Here is a 26593-nt window from a genome sequence, read left to right as displayed (position 1 = left end):
TCATGCTTCGATTGGTGAGCTATATAATTTTCCGGATGTGACAATTACTTATGACCCATGCATTATCTATAATTCAACTGTGTGAATATTATCCTTTGTTTACTCATTTTGTTTACCATATATCTATGCACACAACACACATGTACGTACATCATCTGTTGTAGTAACACTTAATTTCCGAAGCAGCAATGTTTATTGTTAATAGATTGTATACGTTTATCCACATATATGTGAGTGCGTGTGACGTTTAGAAAATCCATGTATAGATTGTCTTGTAATTAGGGAGCAATTACACCGAAGAATGGATTAGTCACTTTCTAATTTAAGTCGATTTCAAATTAATTTGAGTCGCAAGACCTGCATTTAGCTAATAAAGAAAATGATAAAAATTGACAATTAAGTTTTAATACTCCTCATGTAGTAAGTTTTAAATACGAATGAAATCAATTGAATAGTGTTAATTTACTTTGCAAACTATTTTATTTATGCCATAATCTTTGTAACTCGTTTACATAATATTAGAAAAATCGTATTTTACACATACATACATATAGACAATATACACAAAACGTATTTATCAGAATTTACATGGAAAATACACATAAATCATTTACATAGATAATTTGGTCGTGTGCTAATTACGTGGCTAAGAAACTAGAAAAAAAAGATCACGAGGTGTTAACCCTTTCTAGTTTCTAGGTACGTATGAAGATCTCCAAGGCAAAATCTTATGTTGTTGTTTGCACGTATAAACGCATAGTTTCATCAGCTACGTATATACGTGTTTAGGATATAATGAATACACGTAAATATGTAGTTCCCCAAAGCATATTCTAATCATTTTTTTTTTTTTTTTGAAAAAAGGCTTCATATTCTAATCATCTTTATCGACTACTAATAGATACCATGCGTATGTGATCGTTTTGGATAATATTATCGACATGATTTTAGTTGTAACTCAATCAATACATGCAACATGATATTATCCAAGATGTTTTAGTATATATATATTTACATTTTTTTACCAAAAAAAAATATTTTAGTATATATATGTATATATGTATACGTAAAAATATGGAGATGTGGAACAATAGAACAAAGCCACTATCTGATTCCTTTAATGAAATATTATCTGTTGCCTAAAAAAGAACATGTATGCAGAATGGTCTAGTCGTCTAATTGGCTTTTAAACTTTACAAATCAAAATTTAAAACCAGTTAATAATTAAGATAAGATAATCTCTAATTGTATGTTAAATAATCGATTAAGAACATTATCTTTTTCTCTTTCAAATGACGTACGACGGCGCATCACATTTAATGGTTTAGTGCATATACAGATGGTAGTAGTAAAACATACTCTAATGATCAAAATATAACTGTCAACATATGTAGATTTGATACATAGTTGATTAAATATATTTTCATCGGCATTTATTTAGTTAACTATGTACGTACTCTCTTCCTATCACTTTAAACGTGTTAAAAAAATTATTTTTGTTACAAAATAATTGATGTTCTCACTATTCTAAATTTAATTTGATTTCAAATTTTGTGATTAATTACAAAATAGTATTTTTTTACTTATTGATGAATTAATTTTTTTAATGATATTTATATAACCAAAATAAGTTGTATAAAATTTTGTATTATCTTAATTCATGTTTAAAAACCTTAAACATCACTATAAGTGAAACAAATGAAGTATAAGTGTATATCGTCTTGTGAATATTCAAATCTTAACTAAAAGATATTTTATGTATCATTTTAAGTGAATTTTAAAGTTTTTCCATAAAAATTAAGAAAATACAAATTTCTATGTAATTTATTTTGGTTATATAAAAATTACATTAAATAAAACTAGTTCAACCACTAACAAAAATATAGTATTTTATAACTGGTCAGAAATTTTAAATAACATTAAACTTTCTCTATATATACATAAATTTTTGTTATTAATTAGCACTATTTTTTTACCAAAATGTATACATTAATATCATACACACATGACAATACAAAATAAATATTCAATAATTATTTACATGGTAACTATCTTAATCTCTAAATATATTTGAATTTGTTAGTTTTATTGTTTTCGATATCATTTTATCAAATCAAATGGTACTGGTATACAGAGAATTAAAACCAAATTTCAGTATATAGTCGACAAAAATCAACTGCCTTGAATTAGTTTATACCAATCACAGAAATAATAAACAAGTAAATCGTATATATGAAAGTTTTTGTTCAATATGACTTTTATATACTGTACATATTAATAAATTAGATTCATACCAACTAGGCAACAATAACAATAGCATCGATCCTAACTTCTTGTAGCTGCAACATACATCTGCGGTCTGTCTCAAACTACGAAACAAACAATTTAGGTCTATATTTTATTTCAACTTTCGTATTATTGTTATAATAAGTTCGTCAATTTGATCCACAAGTCCATATATAAACATTTCTTATAAACTAGTGAGATTAGCTTCTAAGATATCCAATATATATAAAAATTGTATATCTATACACATACAGATGCCTCAGAATTAGTGGTGGTGGCCATGACTTTGAGCAATGTTGAATGACATCATATTCATCATACATGTGCGACATCATTATACCAACCTTAGAAATAGGAAGGATCATACGTATTATATATGTATATCGCGTACGGAATATTTCCAATATTATGTTTATATTTTTTAAAATGTATTTTATATTCTTATACTATTTACATATCATTGAAAAACTAAAAGATAATACCTATTTGACAGTATTGGTTTACCTAAGATATTTGAATTATATTTAGTGTATGTAGATCTGATTTTTTTGTTTTACATTTAAAATTTTAGGTAATTACCTTCTCCCCCAGTACATGTGACTTTCTAAACCGAGCAGAGCAGCGAGCAACACATACAATACATAATAATTCATGAGCATAATATATGTACACATTGTAGATCATAAACATAAGAAACAATAAGTTTAACAAAAAACATCAGAAACAAAAAAACAAGAAATAAATCGTAAACTAAAATAGAGAGAACTGACGCTTTCTCAAATTCTAATCGGCTTGTGTCACGTGGCCCATTAAATTCGTCGAAAGCGAAAGTGATGACGTAAAAGTTGACGTCAGAGATCCCTCAGCCAATGGTGTGGCTCCTTCGCTTTGCAGTCTCGTCTTCGGGAGCGAAAGTCAACCTTCATCCACAAATTCCACATACATTTTATAAACATCCTTCCACAGGGTCCTCACGTATAAGAAACTAAATAAAAATTATAAAATATATAGATTTGGTTTATTTATTTTAATCCCCGATTTCGTTCCATATCTTTCGGTCCACATTATATTATTATAAACCGTTTGCAATAAGAATTGTTATTATTATCCAATTTCCTTAATATATGCTCCACATGTGATAATAAACGCGTTTAAGTGAGATAATTACGGGTAAAGGAAACTGAGACAGTTTAAGGTAAAGACAAACAAAGATTCGGACCTGGTACATACTGTCAAAATTCGTTTAGACTTTACTAACATTTTCGAGACAAATCAGTTATACAAACCAATTTATATATAACATTGTGATTTTTTTTAATAATCACGAAAAAGAGTATTCCTTATAGATGACAATAACTTTTTTTTAGAAATGGTTTACTTAGTAAAAATTAATTTGTCGTTGTTTATATATCTGATGTCACATGTACTATTCTACATCATTTTAATAAATGTCAATGCTGATTAATATATTCGTACATGTTTAACTTCGCCGGTCAATAAAACGAACAAATCAACGAAATATTTTACCACTAAACTATATTAATAATATGAGCTAAGAAGAAAAATATGAATAAATTGGTAAAAATGCTGGAATCAAGTCGGCGGTTTGTTACAGCGTATTGGCTAAGACGACTTTCCAATTTAATCTGAGTTGGCGATGTGTAGATTATTACGTAACTCATATTTAAAATTATGTTTGTATTTGTGTTAATATTCTCTAGAAGATGACAGTCAGGAAAAATTGATGGATTATAAATGAGTGCACAAATTATACGGCAATATGCAATTATTACTCCTTTTCCAAAAAAATAAATTACTGTTCGTGTTGTAACCGTAACTGAGTTCCAAGTTCATGTTGACAGAAACAAAGAGTTCCAAGTTCATTATAATGGTATACGTATCAGGTTATATGAAGCTCAAGTAAACGAGACCGATCATAGTAAAAAATTGTCTAGAGTCTAGACTAGACTATGCAATATTAATAGCGAGTAAGACATTTTACAGTTAATCTAGTTGGAGATTAAGTGTCATATTTCAAAATTCTATAGGAAATTCCGGTTTGAGGGACCAAGTTTTTTTTGTTATTTTCGAACAATCACAAGAAAACGACGTAATGAAAATTTTCTTCATTATCATAACCAAGAAAAGGTTGATTTTTTTTTGTAATCAAATACTAGAAACGACAGATTGTGACGAAGCCATGAATACTGAGTCAGCCTCCATGGGCCAAAACAAATTAAATAACTAAGAACGTAGTATTTAAAACATTAATAAAATCAAATGTATGTGCATTTTGTTTAATATTCAGTTTGTAATTAATCAACTTATTAGTTTCGTATTGATTGTTTAGTTGAATTGGTGGGGAGTAGTTCTTGCGGTATATTAGAGCATCTCCAACCCATTGCTATTTTCACCTCTATAATAGTATTTAGAGGTGAAATTACTCCAACCCATCTCTATTTCTTCCTCTATAATAGAGATCTCTATTTTTTCCTCTATTTATAGAGGAAGAAATAGCATTCCTCTAATTTTTTACTCTATATTTTAGAGATTGCTATTTTAGGGGAATACATTAGAGCATATCTCACCTCTATTATAGAGTTTCTCTATTTTAGAGGTAAAAATAGCAAAATACATTAGAGATGGTCTTAGAAAAAAGTCATACAACAATTAAATACATCGTAGAATACACAACCTCACTTTTGTTTTCCATTTAGATGATAAATACATATGACCTAATTCATGTTTTGTTTCTGACGTCGACATATATGACCTAATTATAATTTTACAAGAGCAGAGTAGTCCAGTATATTGATATTAATCAGTTTGGATTTAAGATGCTATATTCTATCCAAGTTTGCAAAACATATATATGCAAATCTCAACTTTTTTTCTTTTTTTGCTAAAGTGCAAATCTCAACTTCCATAAGTTATTTTTTTTTAAACTATCTACTTCGAAAAGTTCAAAAGAAAAATCTCAACTTCGTGGTTGGACGTCCCTTTTATGATATTTTCAGTCAATAACTTGACGACTTGACTAGTTGGTAATTTCATCAACTTAGGAAAAAAAAGGTTAGTCCCGACTTATAAAAGGCATGAAATCTAACATTAATTTTATTTGCTTATTTTAAATGAAAACTAGAACAAGTTATTCTTTGTTTTGTGTGCTATTCTGTAAGGGGTTTTTGTTTTTCAAACGTATTAGAATGATATGTTTACACCCAACGAACAACATCATGTTTTTTTTAAGAATAAAGAACTAACATTTATAACTTTTTACATTTCAATCTAATATCTTTCACAAATATAAGCATCTAGTTGATTGATTAATTATATATAGTCTTTCTTCGGCTTCACTAGAAAGGCTAAAGCGAACACCATATAAAAATGCCACAGCTTTTTGAAGTAGATGAAGCGGTGTTAAACAAGTCAATAATAATCAATTAACTATATATATATATTCTCTAATATACACGGAAACAATTACTTTATCCATACAAGTATAATCTTCTCGACTTTATTAAACGATACATTAATGGATACTTGTATAAAGAAATTTAAAATTAATAAATAACTCGGTAAATAACTAAATACAAAAGAGGAGATTGCTTAAGGCCTTTTTCTGGAGGACGTTAAACAAATTAATTAAAGACAATCTTTAATCATGGTCCACACAAAAAAGTTACAACTTATTATAACCAGTTTTAGTGAATTTATTTTCCACACGTTTTTCTGTTTGATACCATTTATTCTACAAGCTTTCTTTCCCACAGATTCTTGGTTTCAAAACCAGCTGTCCCACAGGCATTGCAATAATAAGCCTATAACTAAGAAGAAACTATTAATCACATTTATGGAAATTCATATGAATAGGTTGAAAAAATAATTAGAAAGACTATTAATAATATGACTGAGATTAATAATTTATAAAATATATAAAAACAAATAATGATCGAATTGTTGTCTATGTGAAACTTGTTCAACAATTCAGGAAGTTGCTTGGAGTCTACGGATCTTTCAAAATCACCAAAAAGAAGGAAAAGATGAAGAAAGAAACAATAATAATTCTTATCTTTTATTTATTTACAAAGCTCCTCTATTTCCTCTATATAAGCCACTTTTCCACTCTTTCAATACTTTTATTTCTCTGCCTTTAACTGCCCAAAAGATTCTCCAGCTAGCTTTGTCAAAATCATTTTCTTTCTTCATCTCCTTCTTGTGTTTATCTCTCTCTCTCTCTCTCTCTCTCTAAATCATCTCATCTATTTTTCTTGATCTCTTGTTCTTGAATCTTTAAATTAAAAAAGAGTGACAAATACACATATATATTGTTACACTGTTATATAGTTATGGCGGTTGTGGTAGAATCAGGCGTGGTGTTGAATCGTGGAGGTGATGAGCTTGTGGATTTACCACCTGGATTCAGGTTTCATCCAACAGATGAAGAGATCATATCATCCTACCTCAAAGAGAAGGTTTTAGACAGCCGATTCACGGCTGTGGCCATGGGAGAAGCCGATCTTAACAAGTGTGAGCCCTGGGATTTGCCAAGTAAGTTGTATTCAATAAAAATTTCAATAACCAAAACTCAAAATTCAATTGTTCTTTGACCATTCCAAGTGTGTTCACACATAAAACACAGAAGGTTAGCTTCTTGATTAAGATTACCAATTCTTGAATCATATTTCAAAACGAGGCTATACCTTGTTTTTAATCCAATTTTCAAACATCTAAAACCAAGCAGATTATAAATTTTCTTTGACTTTTTAAAACACAAATGAAAGACTTCTTGATTAATATTCTCCTTATTAATTTTTGTGTTTTTTGTTGGTGTGTATAGAGAGGGCAAAGATGGGGGAGAAAGAGTTTTACTTCTTCTGTCAAAGGGACAGGAAGTACCCGACCGGTATGAGGACGAACCGTGCAACCGAGTCCGGTTACTGGAAAGCGACCGGGAAGGACAAGGAGATCTTCAAAGGCAAAGGTTGTCTCGTTGGCATGAAGAAAACACTAGTGTTTTATAGAGGAAGAGCTCCACGAGGTGAAAAGACTAATTGGGTCATGCATGAGTATCGTCTTGAAGGCATATATTCTTACCACAATCTCCCCAAAACCGCAAGGGTAAGTTTATATAAAACTAAGACCTTATATTCTCATTTTTAGTATTAGTTTTCTTAAACCAAAAGTATGTTAAATTTGGTGAAGATTTTGTCCTTTTCAATAAGTTTGATGAAGTCTTATATATCCAATCCATGATTGAGTTCCAAGCGTCAGAAAATAAAAGATTAATTGAATCCAAACTCATAACCAGACCTAATCTCTTTGTTTATTTGTTATCTTGATTACAGGACGACTGGGTCGTGTGTAGGGTTTTTCACAAGAACAATCCTTCCACTACAACTCAGCAAATGACGAGAATACCCATGGAAGATCTCGCAAGAACGGATTCTCTAGAAAACATTGATCATTTCCTAGACTTCTCATCTCTTCCTCCTCTCATAGATCCGAGTTTCACGGGTCAACCCAACTTCAAACCCATCAACCCTCCAACCTACGACATCTCATCACCAATCCAACCACATCCATTCAACTCTAGTTACCAACCAATCTTTAACCACCAGGGCTTTGGTTCTGCTTCTGGTTCTGGTTCCGGCTCAACATACAACAATAACAACAAGGAGATGGTCAAGATGGAGCAGTCTCTTGTTAGTGTATCTCAAGAGACATGCCTAAGCTCAGATGTCAATGCGACCACGACCGCAGAGGTGTCTTCGGGTCCGGTAATGAAGCAAGAGATGAGTATGATGGGAATGGTGAATGGTAGCAAGTCTTACGAAGATCTATGTGACTTGAGGGGGATCTTATGGGACTACTGAATAATTTTACTTAGTTTGGGAGAATTATAGTTATTTTATTATTTAATTGTGGTGAAAGAGTATATTTGTTAGTAGTTAATACATATACATGTAGGATTTACTAGGGGATTTATCCTTTTTTTTTTTTGTAACACAAGAAATTTCATTAGATGGTTTGGTTAAACCGGATTCACTACAAAACGACTGAGAGCTTGTTTAGCCATAGAGTCTTCAAACTTAAGGTTTTCTCGATGGATAAAACGAAACGAAATTGAAACAAAAGAGGTAGATAGAAGGCGAATATCAGATAGGATTCCATGAATCTCCGAGAAATTTGAATCGCCCACAATAGCTGCCACCAACTGTAGAGAGTCTGATTCGAAGATCACTGATCCAAGCTGCAGAGCAATTGCATGCTCCATCGCCGAGCGTATTGCTAGTCCCTCCGCCACAAGAGACGAGATCACAAACGCAACAGGTTCACTGTGAGAGTTGAGTCTCTCACCAGAGGAGTTGTAGAAACTCCACGCCACGCCTCCACTATTGAGCTCTTTCTTCCACGCCGCGTCTGATCTGCAGGTAAATTCATAATTGTGTCTAATGGGCGGGTAGATCGTATTGCGAGTTGGAGGGGAGAGGGCTGGTTGTGCTGATTTCCATTCCTTTGCATCGCAAATTGCCTTTACCATAGTTTCTTGAGCTGAGAATTGTCTTTTTTGAAAAATCAGGAAGTTTCTCGCCGTCCATATTGAGGAAATGATCCATGGGGCAAGAGAAGTATCAGCTAGCCCTATTGGGGGGAGAACAGTAGCCTGAAGGGCTGTCTTCCAGGCCGCATCAAAAGTCACCACTTGATCACAGTTAAAGCCTCCCGAAACAGGTATTAATTCCCAAACTTTACGAGCAAACTCGCAATGGAAAAATAGGTGGTTGATAGTTTCGGAGCAATCGCACCTGATGCACTTAGAGTTAGGGATAATCTGTCTTGCCCTTAGAACTTCTCCCACTGGTAATGCGCCATGCTTGATCTTCCAGATTAGTAGCTTTATTTTAGGCGTCATAGGGATTTTCCAAAGATCTTGTATCCAGTCTTGGTGGTGACCCTGAGGTTCAGCCAGCATAGGGTAGTTCTTTTGAAGGGCAACAAAATAGCCTGATTTAGCAGTGTACTGTCCCGAGCTTTGGTTTAACCAAATTCTCTTGTCACTGCCTCCACACTTACTGGGTTTGATCGACATGATTGTACCTTGAAGGAGAGGAAGCAGGTCCTCGATCTTTTGGGCATCCCATACTCGTGTCTGTTCTATGAAGAGGTCCACAACTTTTACGTCCTTAGAGCTTTCAGGGGCAGGTCCCATTGGGGTACCTTTTCGATCAGCATAGAGCCACTGATCGTTCCAAACAGACACACTTTCCCCATTTCCAATGGCCCATCCCAGTTGTTCATTTATCAGGTCACGTCCAATAAGGATGCCTCTCCAGCCGTGGGAGCATGCAGATGGGGCTTTAACATGGAGAAACTCTTGGTTGTGGAAATATTTACCAGCTAGGACGCGTGCTAGGAGGGAGGATGGTGATGAGAGGATGCGCCAACTGATCTTTGCCAAGAGGGCATCATTGAAGCTTTGGATGTCTCTGAAACCCAATCCACCGTCTCTTTTCGCTTTGATCATAGTATCCCAAGCCACTAAGGACATTCCACGCTTACCCTCCTTTGAGTCCCACCAGAATCGGGTTAAAGCTGATTGAATTCTTTTGCATAAGGACTGTGGTAGTTTAAAACATTGCATTGAATGGTTGGGTATCGCAGAGAGTACAGCTTTGAGTAGAACCATCTTCCCGGCCATTGAGAGCTGTTTAGTGGACCAGCTAGACGCCTTGTGTCTGATCCTATCTACAATAGGAGTGAATAGGTCTCTCTTTTTCCTTCCAAAGTGCTCTGGTACTCCTAAATACTTCCCCACTCCTCCCTCTTTCTCAATGCCCAAATCTGATTTTACTTTATCCTTCAGTTCTTGGGGCATTTTGTTTGAGAAAGTGACGCCAGATTTCAGCGGGTTGATGCGCTGTCCAGAAGCTTGTTCGTATAGAGACAGGATGCTAAGCAGGGTAGACACACTTCGGGGGTTTGTCTTGCAGAAGAAGAGTGTGTCATCCGCGAAGAGCAAATGGTTTATCCTAGGGCTATTAGTAGCAACTTTTATCCCTTGCAGCGTCTTGTCCTCTTGGGCAATTTTACACAGACCGGACAATACCTCGCTACAGATGATGAAGATATAGGGAGATAGGGGATCTCCTTGTCTGATTCCTCGGTTTGGTTTCACTCTGCCTTGCGCTGAACCATTTATCAGAAAAGAGTAGGAGACTGTCTTGATACATTGCATGATCAGGTTTGTCCAGTTTGCGTGGAACCCAAGTTGAAGGAGAACAGCTTCTATAAAATCCCATTCAAGGCGGTCGTAGGCTTTGCTCATGTCAGTCTTTACGGCCATTGAACAACGTACCGAGGCATCTGAGGTTTTCAGGAAGTGTAGTACTTCGTGAGATATCAGTATGTTATCGACAATAGCTCTATCTTGCACAAAGGCAGATTGATTTTCCGAGATCAGGTCCGGTAGAACCTGCTTGAGTCTGTTTGCTAGCAGTTTTGAGATTATTTTGTAGTAGACGTTGCATAGCGCAATTGGTCTATAATCTGAGACTACGGACGCTCCAGTACTCTTCGGAATCAATCTGACATGCGTATCATTTAGTGATCTTGGCATTTTACCAGAGGTGAAGAACGCTTGTATCTCAGCAACAATTTCTGGGCCAACAGTGGACCAATTTGCTTGGAAAAAACTTGCTGAGAACCCATCCGGTCCAGGAGCTTTGTCCGGATGAATAGCAAGTAAAGCCAAGTGAATTTCGAGTGCGGTTGGTGTAGAGATAAGTGCCTGGTTCTCTGCTTCAGTGACTCTTGGGATTAAGGCTTTTGAGACGATTGGCACTCTATCCCCTGGAACTGAGGTGAAGAGATCAGAGAAATAAGAAACAATTGTCTCTGTAATTTCTTTTTCTGTAAATACAGGAATTCCTTCAGCATTAACCATTACAGAGAAATTATTGATCGCATTCCTTCCCTTGGTGAGAGCATGGAAGAAGCCCGAGTTGCTGTCTCCCAAGCTGAGCCATAGGTTTCTACTTCTTTGTTTCCAGTAGGCCTCTTCAGCTCTATAAGCTTCTTTGAGGTCAGAGTTCAGCTTTGTGAGGAGCTGTTCGTTATTAACCGGGCTGGTCATCGCTTTTTCCAGTTCCTCCTTCCAATGGCATATGAGTAGTTTGCTGTTTCTCTGTTGTTCTTTGTTCCATTGGACTATGGCACTTCTTGTCTGGCTAATCTTGAACTGAACGTTTCTTTTGCCTGCCCTCTTCCAAGTTTCTTCAATCAGCTTTTTAACATCCAGGTTATCTCTAAGTCTTCTGTCAAAACGAAATAACCCTTTTCCTTTCTTTTTCTTGGTATCAAAGCAAGCAATGATGGGTCTATGGTCTGATCCTTCATACTTTAAGTATTCAACACTTCCAGAGTGGAATAGCTCAAACCAGTGGCTGTTGGCCATGGCTCTATCCAGGCGACACCTTACTACTTCAGTTCCGCGAACCCCTCTCCAAGATAGGAAGTCTCCACAATGTGGCAGGTCATAGATGTCGCATTCAGAGAGAAAGGATCTGAAGTTTCCAAACGAGCCTTCTGCTCTCTCTCGGCCTCCTGTTTTTTCTTGATGGCTAATAATGTCATTAAAGTCTCCTATAAGGAACCAAGCCATGTCTTTATCGCTAAATTCTTCAGTGAGCTCAAGCCAGTTCTGTCTCCTCAGACTCGGATCAGGGTCAGCATACAAGAAGGTTGCGAGGAAGTTCTTGTTTTCATAACAGATGTCTGCATTGATAAAATTCTTGCAACTGGTGGTAGTAGTCAGCTGCAGACCATCTCTCCAGAACAGAGCTAACCCGCCACTACCATGCCCTTGTGGTGGGATCAGCTTAGAGTTTTTATATCCCAATGAGTTACATTTTCGGAGGACAAATTCATTGGGATTCTTTGTCTCCGAGAGGAATAAGATATCAGGAGAGAAACGTTTATGGATCTCTTTCAATTTCTGGACTGTCGAGGTATTCCCCAGCCCTCGGCAGTTCCAGCTGATAATTTTTAAGGAATTGGAGCGGGTGGATTCTGAAAATCCACCTTCCTCTTCACGATCGCAGGGATGATCTGGGATCGTGGTTGAGACTCTGCAGGTTGCGCTCCTGTTTGGGGTTGACTAGTCTGTGCATTTGAAGCATTCCTTCGTGAGCTTGTCCCTCTAGTAGAAGAGGTTGGGGCTAAGCGTCTTTTGGGTGAGATCCTAATGGGGACTTTTCTCTTTTTGCCATTTGCATTAGTATTAACTCCCAGCGGTTTAGGTGGCTTGTTAGCAAGAGGGGGCCTTCCCAATCTCTTTTTTGCGTGGACTCTGTTTGCCTCTGGGGTTAGCATGGTTGCTTTATCTTTAGGGACTGGTCCCAAGCGATTAATGGCAGGGATTCTTGCTGGGTTATGCTCAATAAGCTCACTTGTACCTAACTCCGTAGTAGGTCCCAATACATTTACTTCGTTAGCATTAACTATATTCGCATTCAAAGCAGTAGCGGTTGCAACCATATTTCGAATTACTTCATCTGTTTCTCCCCTTTCCTCAGCTAACCTCATTCTCTCTCTTCTTGCAGCACTTTCGGATGGGTCAGCGCAGCTGGTGTATTGGATGATAACTTCCCGCAATTCTGCGCGTGCTTCCATTGTTGCTCTCTCAATAGCACTTGGTATCGCAGGGGGGGGTGTTGGGAGGCAAGTTTGCGAGTTTCGGAAGGAGGAAGCTTCTGTATCAAGGTGGTTCTGGTGAAACAGAACATCTTCATGCCCTCCAGGAGGATTGCACTCCCTATTTGCGCTTGCAGAGTGTTGGGTTTCTCTCGAGCGAGAGTACCCCATGGGAGCTAGTCTTCTTCCGGTGTCAACCCATCTGGGTTCAGCATTTCTGTGAGAGGTGTGGGGGCGAGACGGTCCGGATAGTTGTTTATGAGGGTACTCCTGTCTAGAAGCAGGTGGGTCTCTGTTAACTCTTCTACTCCCCGCATACGAGTCATTACCGTAGTAGTTTCGTCTAGGTGAGGTGCTTGGGTAACCAGTAGCAGGTTTTCTTGCATCTCTCATAAAGCCTGAGGGCTGGCGGTAGTCCTGCTCTTTACTACCGGTCCTTGACAAGATAGTGTTTTTCTGCAGAGACGTAGAGTGTTCTCTAGAGCGTCGGGTGCTGATTTCTGGGGTAGTATTCTTGATGTTCATCTGGGTTTTGTTGAGTGGGCAATCCTCCTTTTCATGATCTAGCATAAAGCATAGATTACAGTGTTTTTCCAGTTTTTCGTAAACCAAAGAGGCTGCGACTTCGTCACCGTTTGCAAATTCCAGCGTGGAGGTGAACATTAAAGGGCGGAGGCCATTGATAAAAGCCTTAAGTCTTGCCTTTGCAGGTGTTATCTCCCAGCATTCAAATTTTCCAATATCCTTTCCAATGCCTTCTAAGATAGCTTCATTCCACAAGTGTACTGGCACATCTTGCACTTCTATCCAAAAGGGAATTTGGGAAGGGAACTCTGGTGAGATGTTAGGCTCCCACTGTTGGAGGATAACCATCCACTTAGCAAAGTGATACGGTCTGTTGTCAAGAACGGATTGCATGTCCTCTTGATTCTCAAACTGGAACTGGAATTTTCCGTTTCCTAGCTCCGAACCGAAAGGTCTTGCTTTACATTTCCAGTGGTCAGCAAAGAAGGGGATGAGAGACCATAGTCGTTGAGCTTTAGGGTTGGTGACTCGACCGATAAGTGTTAAGGCATGTTTCCTCATCAGCTCTGAGTTGTCATAATCAGGAAGTTGGACTCTTCCTCGTCGAGGGGGAGAGCTAGGTCTTTGGACCCCTTTTCCTTTTTCAGCATATGAGATGCGCCGAGACATAGTACCCGTAGTGTTGCAGTGTAGACAAAACGTGAGCTTCAGTGACAGTTCAACACTTTTTCAAGTGAGAAGATTCTTAGAGCAAAAAGCTCTGTGAGATTCGTAAGATTCAGGAATGATTTTTAGGTTTGAGATTCCAGATTTGTTCTGCTACCAAGTACTGGTGGAACAGATACCAGGCAAGCAAATGCAAAGAGGAGGAAGTTGAAAAGTGTCCATTGGAGAGGTACTTACCGGAGCTTCTGCGGTGGTAGACGGCGTCCCTCCGACCCGGGTCGGGGGTAGAACCCGGTGGTTAAAGACCAGGAGAGATGAAAAGTCCAGAAGATATTACTAAGAAAGGGAAGTTTTTAAAATCGAGATCGGGTAAACAGAGAAACCAGAGCTGAAAACTGGAAAGGAACTGGCGGGTAAACGGGGAAAGGGTAGAAAGTCAAATTTCTACGGACCGTTCTAGGGAGTAGTGCCTGGGAGAGAAATTTCAGTTTGCCAGTGAACTGGGGATTTATCCTTATGTTCGCTTCATTATTAGTTGATTGGTTAATTAGGGGTTGTGATTGTTTGGGATTTTTAGTGCTAGGTAATACATATCAATGTACACTATATTATACATATAATTTCACATATATATATATATATTATTTTCGTAGAGTTTTGGCTACCCAAGATTTACGATCTATAGGCTAGCGTTGTTACTTCAATTCGATATACTCAGACAAGTTCAAACTCATATTCTAACGTTCACATTTAAAAAAAAGCCCATAAATCAATAACTTCGTGAAAATGTTAGGTCTTTGTGTTAACAGTTTATACAACGCAAGATAATACAATTACATCATTTATGGTAATAGATGTTAATAAATTGTATTCAGTACCATTTGCATCACTTTTAATCACTTAACCATCAACATAATGTTTATTGATAAATTAATATTAGTAGTAATTTACTTTATCTTCTTGTTTGTGAATTAAGATATTGAAAAATGCATATTGATGGTATTTGAATAAATCTCACAGAGAGGAAAGAAACACAGCTCATGAAGCATGTGAATGTTCCCCGAATCTGGGCAGCATATTAGCCTTGTCATATGCACAATAAATTAGATTATTATGACACTATCTATTAATATAGTATCATTCAACTAAGAACAGTGATTTATGATATGTGTTTCTTGTGTAAATACAATTCCAGATCCCTAAGTCTTGTGTCTTAAGGAACTTGGTTAATACATCAATCACATTACATTTTCCTACTAAATATTTTAATAACTGGAAGTTTTTCGTACGTTTCATATCATTTTTTCAGCACTTGTGATAACATCTGTTAATATCGTAAATACATATCTTTCGTTCTTTCATCAATACATTTAAATAGTATCTTAAGGAATTTTTTTTCTTGGGTCCCGAAGCACAAAGCTTGTCTTTACATAGAATAATATATAGCTTCAGATCTGTGTTTAAGATTTGGCAGCAGATCTGTTTTTTGGTTAAATGTACTATATATAATATTCTTTGAATTGAATTCTTGATATTTTAATATACAAAACGACAAAGATATACATTTTTCATAGAAGATGCACCAATTTGAAAAGCACCAAAGAAACAACCTGTTGTATATACATAATGCCATGCTAATACATCCTATTTTAAGTTTCCTTCATCTATAGTTTCTTCATATCTTTGATATTTTCAATGCACTTACTACCATAATGTCCAAAAATGTTTCAAACGTTGATATGTATTTAGATAATTATCTAGGCGACTAACCGATTAACCGTACACAAATAAATGATGCCTCTAGTTCAATGTACTAGACTACTAGTACTATGATTGTTTGGAAATAAGCGTGTGAGTCTTTTCCACCTCAAAATCAGGACATGAATCTCATTAATTATTTTGTTGAATTTTGGACATAAACTAAATCATAAAAAATGATGCAAGTATAAACCTAATTATAATTGTATACAACAAAACTCTATACTATGGATACTTCTGCCACACACATAGAATAATTTCTCGTTTTTATTATTTATAGATTCTTCATTTTCTCCACTATTATAAAGTCCTCTTCATGTTGACAAAATATATAGATATTAAGTTTTCTTTCCTTATTTTCGGAAGAGGTTAAGTGGATATCTCTTCTTTTTAATTATTAGTAGATTACTTGGTTTATATATCATATGCTATTCTTTATGAATGAAATTATCATATGAGGAATCGATTTATATATGAATGAAATAGTAATTTTGGGGAAAAAGAAAGAAAGAAAGAAATATTTGGTTTATATATCATACTTGGTTTATATATCATATTCTTTATGATACTTGGTTTATTAGTAGATTATACTTGGTTTATGTATCATATGCTATTCTTTATGAATGAAATTATCATATGCGTAATCGAATGAAATAGTAATTTTGGGGGATAAAGAAAGAAAGAAAAAAAAAAAAAAAGATGCATGAATATGAGCATTATCTGAGTGCGCATAATTACGGAACTTTCCATTTAAAGGAAGCTTTTTGATCGATACCTGCAGCAAAAGCTAACCGTTCTCTTTTCCCTTTTTCTTTGGGTTTCTAGATGATATGACCTTTAATCTTTATCACCTATTCTCTCCCGTCTCTTTCTTTTTCCGTTTTCTTCCAATTTATATTGTTATCTACATTAAACAATTTACTATTATAAGTACAATCAATTTGTCTTCAGGAAGGTATATACATTGAACTAGAATCTTTTCTTGTCATGATGAACACTGAACTTGATTGGTGATTGTAGTTTAATAGTATGTGTCAGTTCTATTTTCTGTCCTCACCTAAATTCAAGACACTAGAAAAAACAAGTGCGAATTTCTACCAATTTTTTTTAAACTACATAATATTCAACCTTTTCATATATAAAATAAATAGATTAATGTTACCTTTTCTATAAATCACACAATAATAATACAAACCTAGTACTAAGTACTCTATCAAAAATATAATTAAATAACGTACTATGTTGGAAAAGGAGATTTGACGGTCACAGACTCACATGCGCACTAGCCAATGGATTTCCACCACAAAACAGCTTTGTCTACCTTTTCGTGATTCAAACCTAGTACCATTCGAAACATGTTTTTTACTTAACCGGTCCAAATCGGTTACAATTGATGATTAGAACTGATTTTCTATTATGTCTTTTGCAATTTCTCAGAATGTTTTTTTAACAGCTGATTTGTTATATCACATACATTTCATATTTGTAAGATTCTTCTGTAAAAAGCAAGAATCACTACAGACGAGAAACATTTCAGTATGTCGCTTTTGTAGTGGGATCAGCAGGTTAGACAGCAAGTAACAGCTATGCCATGTGCTCATGGCTCATGGGTTTGACAAGATGAGGCATAACATTAAGATATTGGGCAGATATGAAGTCCATGGGCCTTGGCAGATGGATCCGCTAAAATGCGTAAAAAAATAAACTTACGTTAAGGCTTACTCTTGCCTGTTTGTCTCTGACTAGTGATGCTTACATTTGTAATCAAAATGCCATCTAGATACCTGCTGTTTTCCAGTGATAATAAGAGCTCAAAACAGCTGTTACGAGTCTATCTAAAGCCTTTCCTTAGTTGTGGCTAGATCTTAGCTTGCTTTATAGTTCAGCTTGACCCCCCTGTTTATAATCAAGAATTTCATTTATGGATTCATCAAACTCTGTATAATCAAAAATTTCATTTATTTATTAATATTGATTACAATCATGGAACTCAAGACATGTTGCTAGATGTGGAAAGGTCTAATGAAACATTAAGTAGAAAATCTGCAAGAAGCTCCTATATAAGAAATCTCCATGGTAATCTAGTAAAAGACGTTAGAGCTGCTGGTGTGAACCCCCAAGCTGAGTGTTTGGACAGAGTGACTCCAACTGCTCAAACCCATCTTGCCATGTTTGCTCAACTGGCTCCTATATCTCTCACTATATATCTCTCAGAACAAGTCGTGCAGCTGTGAAATCAGAGCTGATTAGTAGAACTTGCAACCAAATAATACAAGATTAGGAGAAAAGCAAGAAATGAGAAAAGCTCCGCATGAATCAATTCTATTAGGTTCTTCTATGACACTCTTACACGGATCTATCAAAAATTTAATAATATGTATATTTCCTATAATAGATTTAGAATGCCAATTATAACAAGAAGACTGAACCTTACAAATACTTCATCAACTTAAACAAACTAAAAACAAACTGAAAACAGAAGCATAAGGCATCATGTTAAAGAACAAAACTTTGAAAAACAAAAACAACATTTTTTTCAATCTCAATCAAAAACAAAAACCTAAGTTTTCGAAAACATATAATTTGGGGAGGGGTGTTAAAGCTCGCATAAGCCATCACAGTGTCGAGTAAATCGTACACTCAGGCAGCAAGCAGACTTCATCGCTGAAAACAAAGGGTGAGTTAAGGATAACACATCGAGACCTTTCCGTCACCGGAGCCGCCGACCATACCCCTCTAAAAGAAGTATACGGGGTTGCTCACACGGTGAAGATCGGAAAAGATGGAAACCCCTAAGCCGTTTTTCTCAGCTCAGATAAGATCAAGTAGTTTTGAAGCTTTGTGTTGGCGGCTTGCTCTGTATTTATAGTTCCTTTGGTCGAAACCCTAGTCCTAGTTCCTAAGTCGCTTTCCGATATTACCCTCGCGTAAAGAGATATATAACAAAATAGAGCCAAAACTATTATAATGTTGTTAAGAAACCCCATAACTTCTGAAATAACACAAATGACCCCTGAATTACAAAAACAGTGCCTAAGATTAAGCTTTCTTTAGCACTAGAGTTGTATGAAGTACTAGAAAGAATTTACACCAAGAATCTCCCTATTAAAGAAAAAGATTGACATACAAAATGGAAAAAGAAAATGAACAAGAGATAAAAGCTGTGCTGTGTGTTTTACAGAGGAGATGTTGTAGACTTCTGCATTTTGTGATTCTCCTCTGCCTGCGGTGGCTGAGATGAAAGGACTGCTGCTTGGTATGAAGATGAAGCGAGTTGTGCCATGGCTGGTACAGTGCCACCTGCAACATTTGTTCAAGATTTAGGAGACACAATACCAAAATAACCTCAAATGTAAAGACTAGTTTCACTCTTCCTGTTTTTACTATATGTTCAAATAGTAAAAAGCAGTGAAGGAGGAGAAGAAAATCTCAAACCTGCTAGTCCAGCACAGGCCGATGAAAGAACTATAACTGGCGGTGCCTGCATTCATACGGAAATGAAAAATCAATAGTTTCATCAGTATAGATCAGGATTACACAATTTAATGGTCATTTCTGCAAATGATTTATGCATGCACTAAGCATGAAACCAAAAAAAGCATGATGAAAGGAAGAGATCATTAAGAAGGGAATGTTGCATCTTAGTTGATTTACTTACCCCAACAAGAAAATGCAGCCACATGGGTCCTTTTATCCACTTGCGTACAATTGGCATGACTGCGTCAATCAAAAAGAAGATTTTAAACAAGTCAAACAGACTCAGACTCTTCTGAGGAAGCTCTAAATGTCTGACTGCTATCACTAAACTCTATAACCAACACATAACTAGAAAACATATATATATATATATATACTAATAAAAGAATGCTGGTTGTTGTTACGGAACTGTGGGAGAATCCAACACAATCGGACATCATAAACACTCAGACCCTGGAGCAAACTATCAATCTTAAATGACTAAGTCCATCTCATCAGAAGACTCCCAAAGTGCCCCCATTAAAGAAGAAAAGAACCAAACTTTCAAGAGTTGGTAGAAATAGTGACAGGAAGATATTAGTTCAGACAAACATTCGATGCGAGACATAAAGTCAAGAGAAGCTATACATACCATGGTTAAACCCAATGAATGCACTTGCAGTACCACCTACAGCTGATCCAATCTAAAGATCATGTTGTTGAAAAAAAAAACAAACCTTCAGAACTTAAATAACAGAAACAAAAGGAAAGTTTTAGTTTTTAATGTCAAAGGACCAAACTTTTTTACAATTGCAGCAAAGCAATAGTTAGACTAAAAGAGTCGGAACTTGGCCAAACAAAAACTTACCATAGAAAAGCTATCCCTGATGAACGGAGACACAGTCCATTCACTCGTTTCCTGAAATCAATCAAAATTTATTTTTTCATCTGCGATAGAGATCTGTGTAATAGAGATTGATGATGGACGCGGAAAATACCAAACTTTTTGTAAGAGGGCCTGCGCAATGATGGCATCTGATCTCGTGATCATGGTTTGAATCCGCCATTTTTCTTAGTGGGAAGAAGAAGAAGAGTGGGTCGTGAAGGGTTTATGCTCTGTTTTGCTTCTTCCTCTGTTGTTTAGACAAGACGAAGTCCACTGATATTAAATACGACATCGTTTTAGAGGAAAAGGAGGACAATGTCATGTTTCGTCCCTGAAAGTTTTGTAGAATTTTAATTTTACCCACAATAATTTTGTGGCCCGCCTAAGCATTACAATTCTGTAAACTGAATTCATATGAAAGAAAAAATACAAAACAATTACATTAAATATGCTGTTATGTATGGTTTGATGTTAAACTTTTGCTTTCTTTTGTTCATATTTTAATTTTCTTTTAAATCATTAAACATCCCATGAAACTAAATTTTTGAGTATTTGATCATAAGTCGTAACTAAATAAAAACTAATTTCTATATTTTTTTTTTATAAATGATCAGTAATTTATTCAAGAAACATGGCTAGACTTCTTCACATTTGGGGAAAAGTTGAGTTCTCTAGTGAATAATTGAAAAGAACAAAAACTGGTGGTGGCATTCAGAAAGAAACGAAAATAAGAGGGGAAAACAGGATAATAAAAGCCCACTATATAATTATAAATTGGGCCGTCAATATCTAACTCTTTCTTATTATTTACATCATCCTAAAAGATCCAATCAATTCATCGGTAGTGTTACACAATCATCATCGTCTTCCTCTGAAAGTGAAAACCCTAACTCTATTCACACCAATCAAATCAGAGGAAACCCTAATTCCTTCTCTGGCTGAGCTGTAATGGGAGCGAGTCGGAAGCTACAAGGCGAGATAGATCGGGTGCTGAAGAAGGTTCAGGAAGGTGTTGACGTCTTCGACAGCATCTGGAACAAGGTAGAGCATTCCCTTGGGCCTCGATCATCCCCCAATCGTTTTATATTTGTTTTCGAATGATATGGAGAATGCAGGAAGATCTATAGTATATAGCTTTCGAATTCAACTGTTAGGAAGTGTTGTGATGTGATCCTTTTAAGCAGCGTTAATTTTTGTGTGTAAAGTTGTTTTGGTCAGTGGAACTCAAAAATGGGAGCTCCATGTTTGTTGTTTTATGCAGTGGAATGTGAGCAGAGTGTTTGTTTTCGACACGCAGAATAAAGTTTTATTACTTGGACAGAGGACAAACCAACCAACCCGGGCTCTTTTTTGGTGTGTTTCAGGTCTATGATACGGATAATGTTAACCAAAAGGAAAAGTTTGAGGCTGAGTTGAAGAAGGAGATCAAGAAGCTGCAGCGGTATAGGGACCAGATCAAGACTTGGATTCAGTCTAGTGAGATCAAAGATAAAAAAGTCAGTGCTCTTCCTTCATCTTCTACACCTTCTTTAGTATGATTGATGAGGCCCCTTGCATTCTCTTAGATTGCACTTTCGAATCATAATATATCGCTGTGTCTAGTTTTCCCTCTGCTATAAAGTTACATTGTGATGATGTCAATCAGATCATCATCTTATCATTGCATAATTAAAGTTTCTTTCCTAGCCGTTAAACAAACACTCCGACTTTTATTCTTTTTGGGTAGGGTGCTTTGGGAGTGGGTTGGTTTTGTCTGTCATACTTTTAGTTACCCTCTAGATAGTTTTATATAGCTGAAAGGAACAACTTCATCTATGTTATCACTTTTATATACCTGACATGTTGTTCTATTTTGAACGAATCTTATAACCCGTTTGTTCTAGACTCAACTGAGCAGATTGTCTGTCGTGTGATATAGGTCAGTGCATCAGATGAGCAATCCCTGGTTGACGCTCGGAAGCTCATTGAGCGAGAAATGGAGAGGTTTAAAATATGTGAGAAAGAGACCAAGACAAAAGCATTCTCTAAGGAAGGACTGGGTCAGCAACCTAAAACTGTAAGATTTTCTTCAAACCGTTTTGTTTCCTTTCATCTAAAATGAATGTGATATTTAAGTGCTTGTAGATATGAACAATTGTTTCTTCTAACAACGTCACTGAGTTACTATGAAAACATTTCTGGTTTAGTGAAATATGTTGGAACCACTTTGGGTGGATTTACATATTACTTAAACCTCTTTTTGGTAGTCAGGCTACTGATTGTTTCTGCTTCATGTCTAATAGGACCCAAAAGAGAAAGCAAAGTCAGAGACAAGAGATTGGTTGAACAATGTGGTAAGTTACTGGCGCCTCCATGCTTAATTGCTGATTCTTGAACCCCTTGACAGAAACGTCAAAGCGAATTTATGATCAAACCCCTAGGCTAATAAGGTTGATGTGCCAGGGAAACTAGGTGGAGAGGTCCTTCCGGATCATCGTAAATAATTTCTGTAGCTGATTTAGTACTCATTCTCCTGCTTTTGATAGGTGAGCGAACTCGAGTCGCAGATTGATAGCTTTGAAGCTGAGTTGGAAGGACTATCTGTCAAAAAAGGAAAGTCAAGGCCGCCCAGATTGGTAAGCTCTGTAAAATATGCATGGGTATGCTAATGCTATAATTCCTTCCTTGTGGTAAATTTTGTCAAATTGTCTGTTTTGTTTTTTAGACACATCTTAAGACATCTATCACAAGACACAAGGATCATATAATAAAGTTGGAATTGATATTGAGGCTTCTGGACAATGATGAATTAAGTCCAGAACAAGTAAATGACGTCAAAGATTTTCTGGATGATTATGTTGAACGAAATCAGGTCTGCGTCATCTATAACCTGGAATATTTTGCTTAGATGTGTGTTCATATGATTTACTGTGGGTTTCCAATTTTATCAGTAGGCTAATATTTCTCCTGGATTATGTAGGATGATTTTGACGAATTCAGTGATGTTGATGAGCTCTATAGCACGTTGCCACTAAATGAGGTGGAGGGTCTTGAAGATCTAGTAACCGCTGGCCCCCTCGTCAAGGTAACTTTTTCTTTCAAATTTTCTATTTGCTTTCTCTCTCTCTGGAAACATGAAATGCTGTATCTGTCACAAATTGAGGAATCGTTTTGAAAGGGATAAATTCAGGACATTTGGCGTTATATTAGCAGTAACACGACTTAAATTTTTTCAGGGTACTCCTCTGAGCATGAAGAGTTCTGTGGCAGCGTCAGCATCTCAAGTTCGGGTAAGTATTCCTATATTCTTTTGTTTGAAGAACTTTTTGCTTATGTTTCTTTATTTTTGACTTTGTTTCAGAGCATAAGTCTGCCAACACACCATCAGAGCACTTCTCAAGAGAAGACTGACGATACAACTTTACCGGATAGCAATTCTGAGACACTTCCAAAAACCCCTCCCCAAAAGAATGGGGCCCTTCACTCAGCACCATCAACACCCGTTGGGGAACGTCCAAGTTCGAATGTGCCTGTCAGTAGTGTTCCTAATGCACCAGTTGCTTTATCAACTTCCGTTCCTGTTCAGACTTCCACAGAAAGGATGGGAAGTTTGTCTACAGTGGCGGCCAAGGAAGAAGATGCAACAACCTTGCCTTCCCGTAAACCAACCTCATCTGTTGCTGATGCTCCACCGAGGGGCATTGGTAGAGTTAATTTCCCCACCCAGCCTCAACTGAGTCAGCCTTTGTCTCCAAGTGCAGCTAACGGCACTGGTGCGACTTCTTCAGCAGCTGAAATTGCAAAGAGAAAAATAATGGGAGTTGAGAGCAATGTCCAACCTCTAACCTCTCCGCTCAGCAAAATGGTACTACCACCAGCTGCGAAGGGTAATGATGGAACTATCTCTGATGGTAACCCTGGTGATGTTGCGGCAAGCATCGGTAGAGCTTATTCACCGTCTATTGTATCTGGTTTGCAGTGGAGGCCTGGGAGTCCCTTTCAGAGTCAGAATGAAACGGTGCGTGTTTTGAATTCGACTATAATACCAAGGATCTGTAGGACCTTTGCACTATATAAGTTGGTAGTCTGAACAATGTTATGGTTTGTGGTTTCACTTCTAGGTCCGTGGAAGAACTGAAATATCACCAGATCAAAGGGAGAAATTCTTACAGCGGTACCAGCAAGTACTATCCGAAAGAAACGAGAAGCAGTTTTCTTCACAACAGCAAAATCCGCTTTTACAGCAGGTAGCGTTTTTTTTATAGGTTGTGTACTTGCCAGGTCTTGAGCGCGATTATTTTAAATTTTGTGGTACAATCACATGATTTATGATACCCAAAGTATTGCATCATAATAAGAGATTGTCTTTTCTAATCTATTGGCAGTTAATTAAACCCCCCTAGAGTTGTTGGAGCTCAGTTTTTGGTTTCAATATCTTGAAAATGCAGACGAAAAAGTAAGAGACATGTTCTTGATGTTTTTGCAGATGTAGATCATGCCAGAAAGGAAAGTTTGAGTTCTCAACGTCAAAGGACCAAACTTGTTGACAATTGCAGCAAAGCTATAGTTAGACTAAAAGAGTCGGAACTTGATCATCAAACAAAACTTACCATAGAAAAGCTGTCCCTGATGAACGGAGACACAGTCCATTCACTCGTTTCCTGAAATCAATCAGAATCATTAATCATCTTCAGTATAGATCTGTGTAATACAGATTGATGCTGGATGCGTAAAATACCAAATTTTTCGTAAGTGAGCCTGCGCAATGGTGGCATCTGATCTCGGTCTCATGGTTTGAATCCACCATTTTTTCTTAGTAGGAAGAAGAAGAAGAGTCCAAGAAGCTGCTTTCGGGTCGTGAAGGGTTTCTGCTCTCTGTTTTGCTTCTTCCTCTGTTTTTGGACAAGACGAAGTCCACCATAATTTTTGCGTCCCTGAAAGTTTTGTAGAATTTTGATTTTACCCACAATAATTTTGTTGGCCCGCCTAAGCATTACAATTCTGTAAATTGAATTCACATGAAAAAGATATACAAAACTTTGCATTAAATATGCTGTTGTATCTTGTATGTATGGACTTTTGCTTTGTTTTGTTCATATTTTTTTTTGAAAGTCATTAAACACCCCATGAAACAAAATTTGTGAGTATTTGAGTACATCGTAAGAGCACCTTTAACAGATATGTACTGTAATAGTTTAAAAAAAAAATAGAATTATTACTATTTTATTTGTATGTCCATTTTCAGTTTTTTTTCTGAACATCAATACTATTAAAAGGGAAGGAGTCCTAAAAAATCTACTTAAAACAAGTCATAGTTGGACCATTTCATTTAACTAGAATTCCTATTATTTTTCATACTATTAACTTCATTATTCTTCATTAAAAACAAATTAGTCATAAAAAATGATACTAACCTAATTCTCTACATATACATTTACTATATACACATTATTCCATCATAATTATTTTATGTTATTATTAAATAATGTCCACCCTATATTTGTATATATGGTTACTTGTGATTTATTTAATAGTAAATACTTTCGGAGACTATAAACATAATACAATATCTATTGTAAAACAAATTGCATCTTTTACAGAGATCAACCATTATTTTATACCAATTTTATTAACTAAACTGATTTCATTAACGATGTTATATATATAAACACTTCAACATTATCATTCACAAACTAAACGATGTTTGTCACAACTTAATATTCCAAATTGGTTGTACCATTTAATACCAAGTCAGTTCCTATACGAATCCATATATATGATTATGGTCTACATAAAACCGGTTCAATCTTTCCATCTCCTATATTTTCAGAAAATGGCTATTTATCTTTGGTTCCGTTAAATATTTAGTCTAACCAATTATAAATCGGTTAGTAATAACTTCTAAAAACTTTAAAAACACATTGTTATTTATTAACACTATATTGATATTTTAAAATAGGTTAGCAATAGAATTGTGTTTTAGAACAAAATCCACTTATTTTAAAACATAATATTATTTTGAAAATAGTTTTGATACTATGTGTTATATTAAACATTGTTATATATATATTTAAAAAACAATAATTATATACATAATTTATACTTTTGGTTAACTAAATTATTTATCAACCAAATAAAAATATTCGGGTAATTCAAGTTTTCGAGTTATCCGGTTTATAAATAGTATTTTTAGGATATTTGGTTTTTAAAATTGAATGTAATTAATATTTTTAAATATATAATTTTTATTTGAAAATTCAGATACTCATTTGGTTCTCGGTTTAGTTTCAATTTTTCAGTCATAGATATATGGTTTGCTCTATTATTTATGCAATTCAGTTC

General features: G+C 35.8%; 3 protein-coding genes across 5 annotated transcripts; 2 read left to right on the top strand and 1 right to left on the bottom strand.

Annotated features, from left to right (window-relative positions):
* The first annotated feature begins 6410 nt into the window (after window positions 1–6410).
* Window positions 6411–8325, top strand: LOC106441525 (NAC domain-containing protein 87-like). Its single transcript, XM_048771231.1, has 3 exons — window positions 6411–6837; window positions 7127–7407; window positions 7635–8325. Exons 1-3 carry the CDS (start codon window positions 6636–6638, stop codon window positions 8160–8162), a joined length of 1011 nt encoding a protein of 336 aa, XP_048627188.1. The 5' UTR covers window positions 6411–6635; the 3' UTR covers window positions 8163–8325.
* A 9547-nt stretch (window positions 8326–17872) lies between these two features.
* On the bottom strand, window positions 17873–20535 carry LOC106433761. Of its 2 annotated transcripts, XM_048771224.1 has the most exons (7): window positions 20385–20535; window positions 20255–20305; window positions 20039–20090; window positions 19589–19647; window positions 19366–19411; window positions 19110–19230; window positions 17873–18158 (listed from the first exon to the last, which is right to left on the bottom strand). In XM_048771224.1, exons 1-7 carry the CDS (start codon window positions 20451–20453, stop codon window positions 18107–18109), a joined length of 450 nt encoding a protein of 149 aa, XP_048627181.1. In that variant the 5' UTR covers window positions 20454–20535; the 3' UTR covers window positions 17873–18106. The 2 variants fall into 2 exon arrangements, with proteins under 2 accessions (XP_048627181.1, XP_013730049.3); XM_013874595.3 differs by having other exon boundaries at window positions 17873–19230; window positions 20385–20534.
* A 523-nt stretch (window positions 20536–21058) lies between these two features.
* LOC106433776 (CCR4-NOT transcription complex subunit 3-like) lies at window positions 21059–25300 on the top strand. Of its 2 annotated transcripts, XM_048771217.1 has the most exons (12): window positions 21079–21313; window positions 21534–21539; window positions 21637–21768; window positions 22191–22328; window positions 22555–22605; window positions 22798–22887; window positions 22977–23123; window positions 23232–23336; window positions 23488–23541; window positions 23613–24269; window positions 24373–24498; window positions 24738–25300. In XM_048771217.1, exons 1-12 carry the CDS (start codon window positions 21221–21223, stop codon window positions 24741–24743), a joined length of 1605 nt encoding a protein of 534 aa, XP_048627174.1. In that variant the 5' UTR covers window positions 21079–21220; the 3' UTR covers window positions 24744–25300. The 2 variants fall into 2 exon arrangements, with proteins under 2 accessions (XP_048627178.1, XP_048627174.1); XM_048771221.1 differs by lacking the exon at window positions 21534–21539 and having other exon boundaries at window positions 21059–21313.
* Window positions 25301–26593: the final 1293 nt, after the last annotated feature.

This window comes from Brassica napus, chromosome A3, assembly GCF_020379485.1.
Source record: "Brassica napus cultivar Da-Ae chromosome A3, Da-Ae, whole genome shotgun sequence".
Taxonomy (NCBI): domain Eukaryota; kingdom Viridiplantae; phylum Streptophyta; class Magnoliopsida; order Brassicales; family Brassicaceae; genus Brassica; species Brassica napus.
The sequence above is the reverse complement of the archived record's forward strand: the minus strand, read 5'-3'. Positions and strand labels throughout refer to the sequence as shown.

Excerpts from the sequence above, each read along its gene's own strand:
- LOC106433776 (XM_048771217.1), top strand. The coding sequence starts at position 21,221 with ATGGGAGCGAGTCGGAAGCTACAAGGCGAGATAGATCGGGTGCTGAAG. Across the intron at positions 22,329-22,554 it reads TGGGTCAGCAACCTAAAACT|GACCCAAAAGAGAAAGCAAA; the intron begins GTAAGATTTTCT and ends CATGTCTAATAG. Across the intron at positions 22,888-22,976 it reads AGTCAAGGCCGCCCAGATTG|ACACATCTTAAGACATCTAT; the intron begins GTAAGCTCTGTA and ends TTTGTTTTTTAG.
- LOC106441525 (XM_048771231.1), top strand. The coding sequence starts at position 6,636 with ATGGCGGTTGTGGTAGAATCAGGCGTGGTGTTGAATCGTGGAGGTGAT. Across the intron at positions 6,838-7,126 it reads TGAGCCCTGGGATTTGCCAA|AGAGGGCAAAGATGGGGGAG; the intron begins GTAAGTTGTATT and ends TGGTGTGTATAG. Across the intron at positions 7,408-7,634 it reads ATCTCCCCAAAACCGCAAGG|GACGACTGGGTCGTGTGTAG; the intron begins GTAAGTTTATAT and ends TCTTGATTACAG.
- LOC106433761 (XM_048771224.1), bottom strand. The coding sequence starts at position 20,453 with ATGGCGGATTCAAACCATGATCACGAGATCAGATGCCATCATTGCGCA. Across the intron at positions 19,412-19,588 it reads GGCTGCATTTTCTTGTTGGG|GCACCGCCAGTTATAGTTCT; the intron begins GTAAGTAAATCA and ends GTATGAATGCAG. Across the intron at positions 18,159-19,109 it reads AAGTCTACAACATCTCCTCT|CTGCACGACTTGTTCTGAGA; the intron begins GTAAAACACACA and ends CTGATTTCACAG.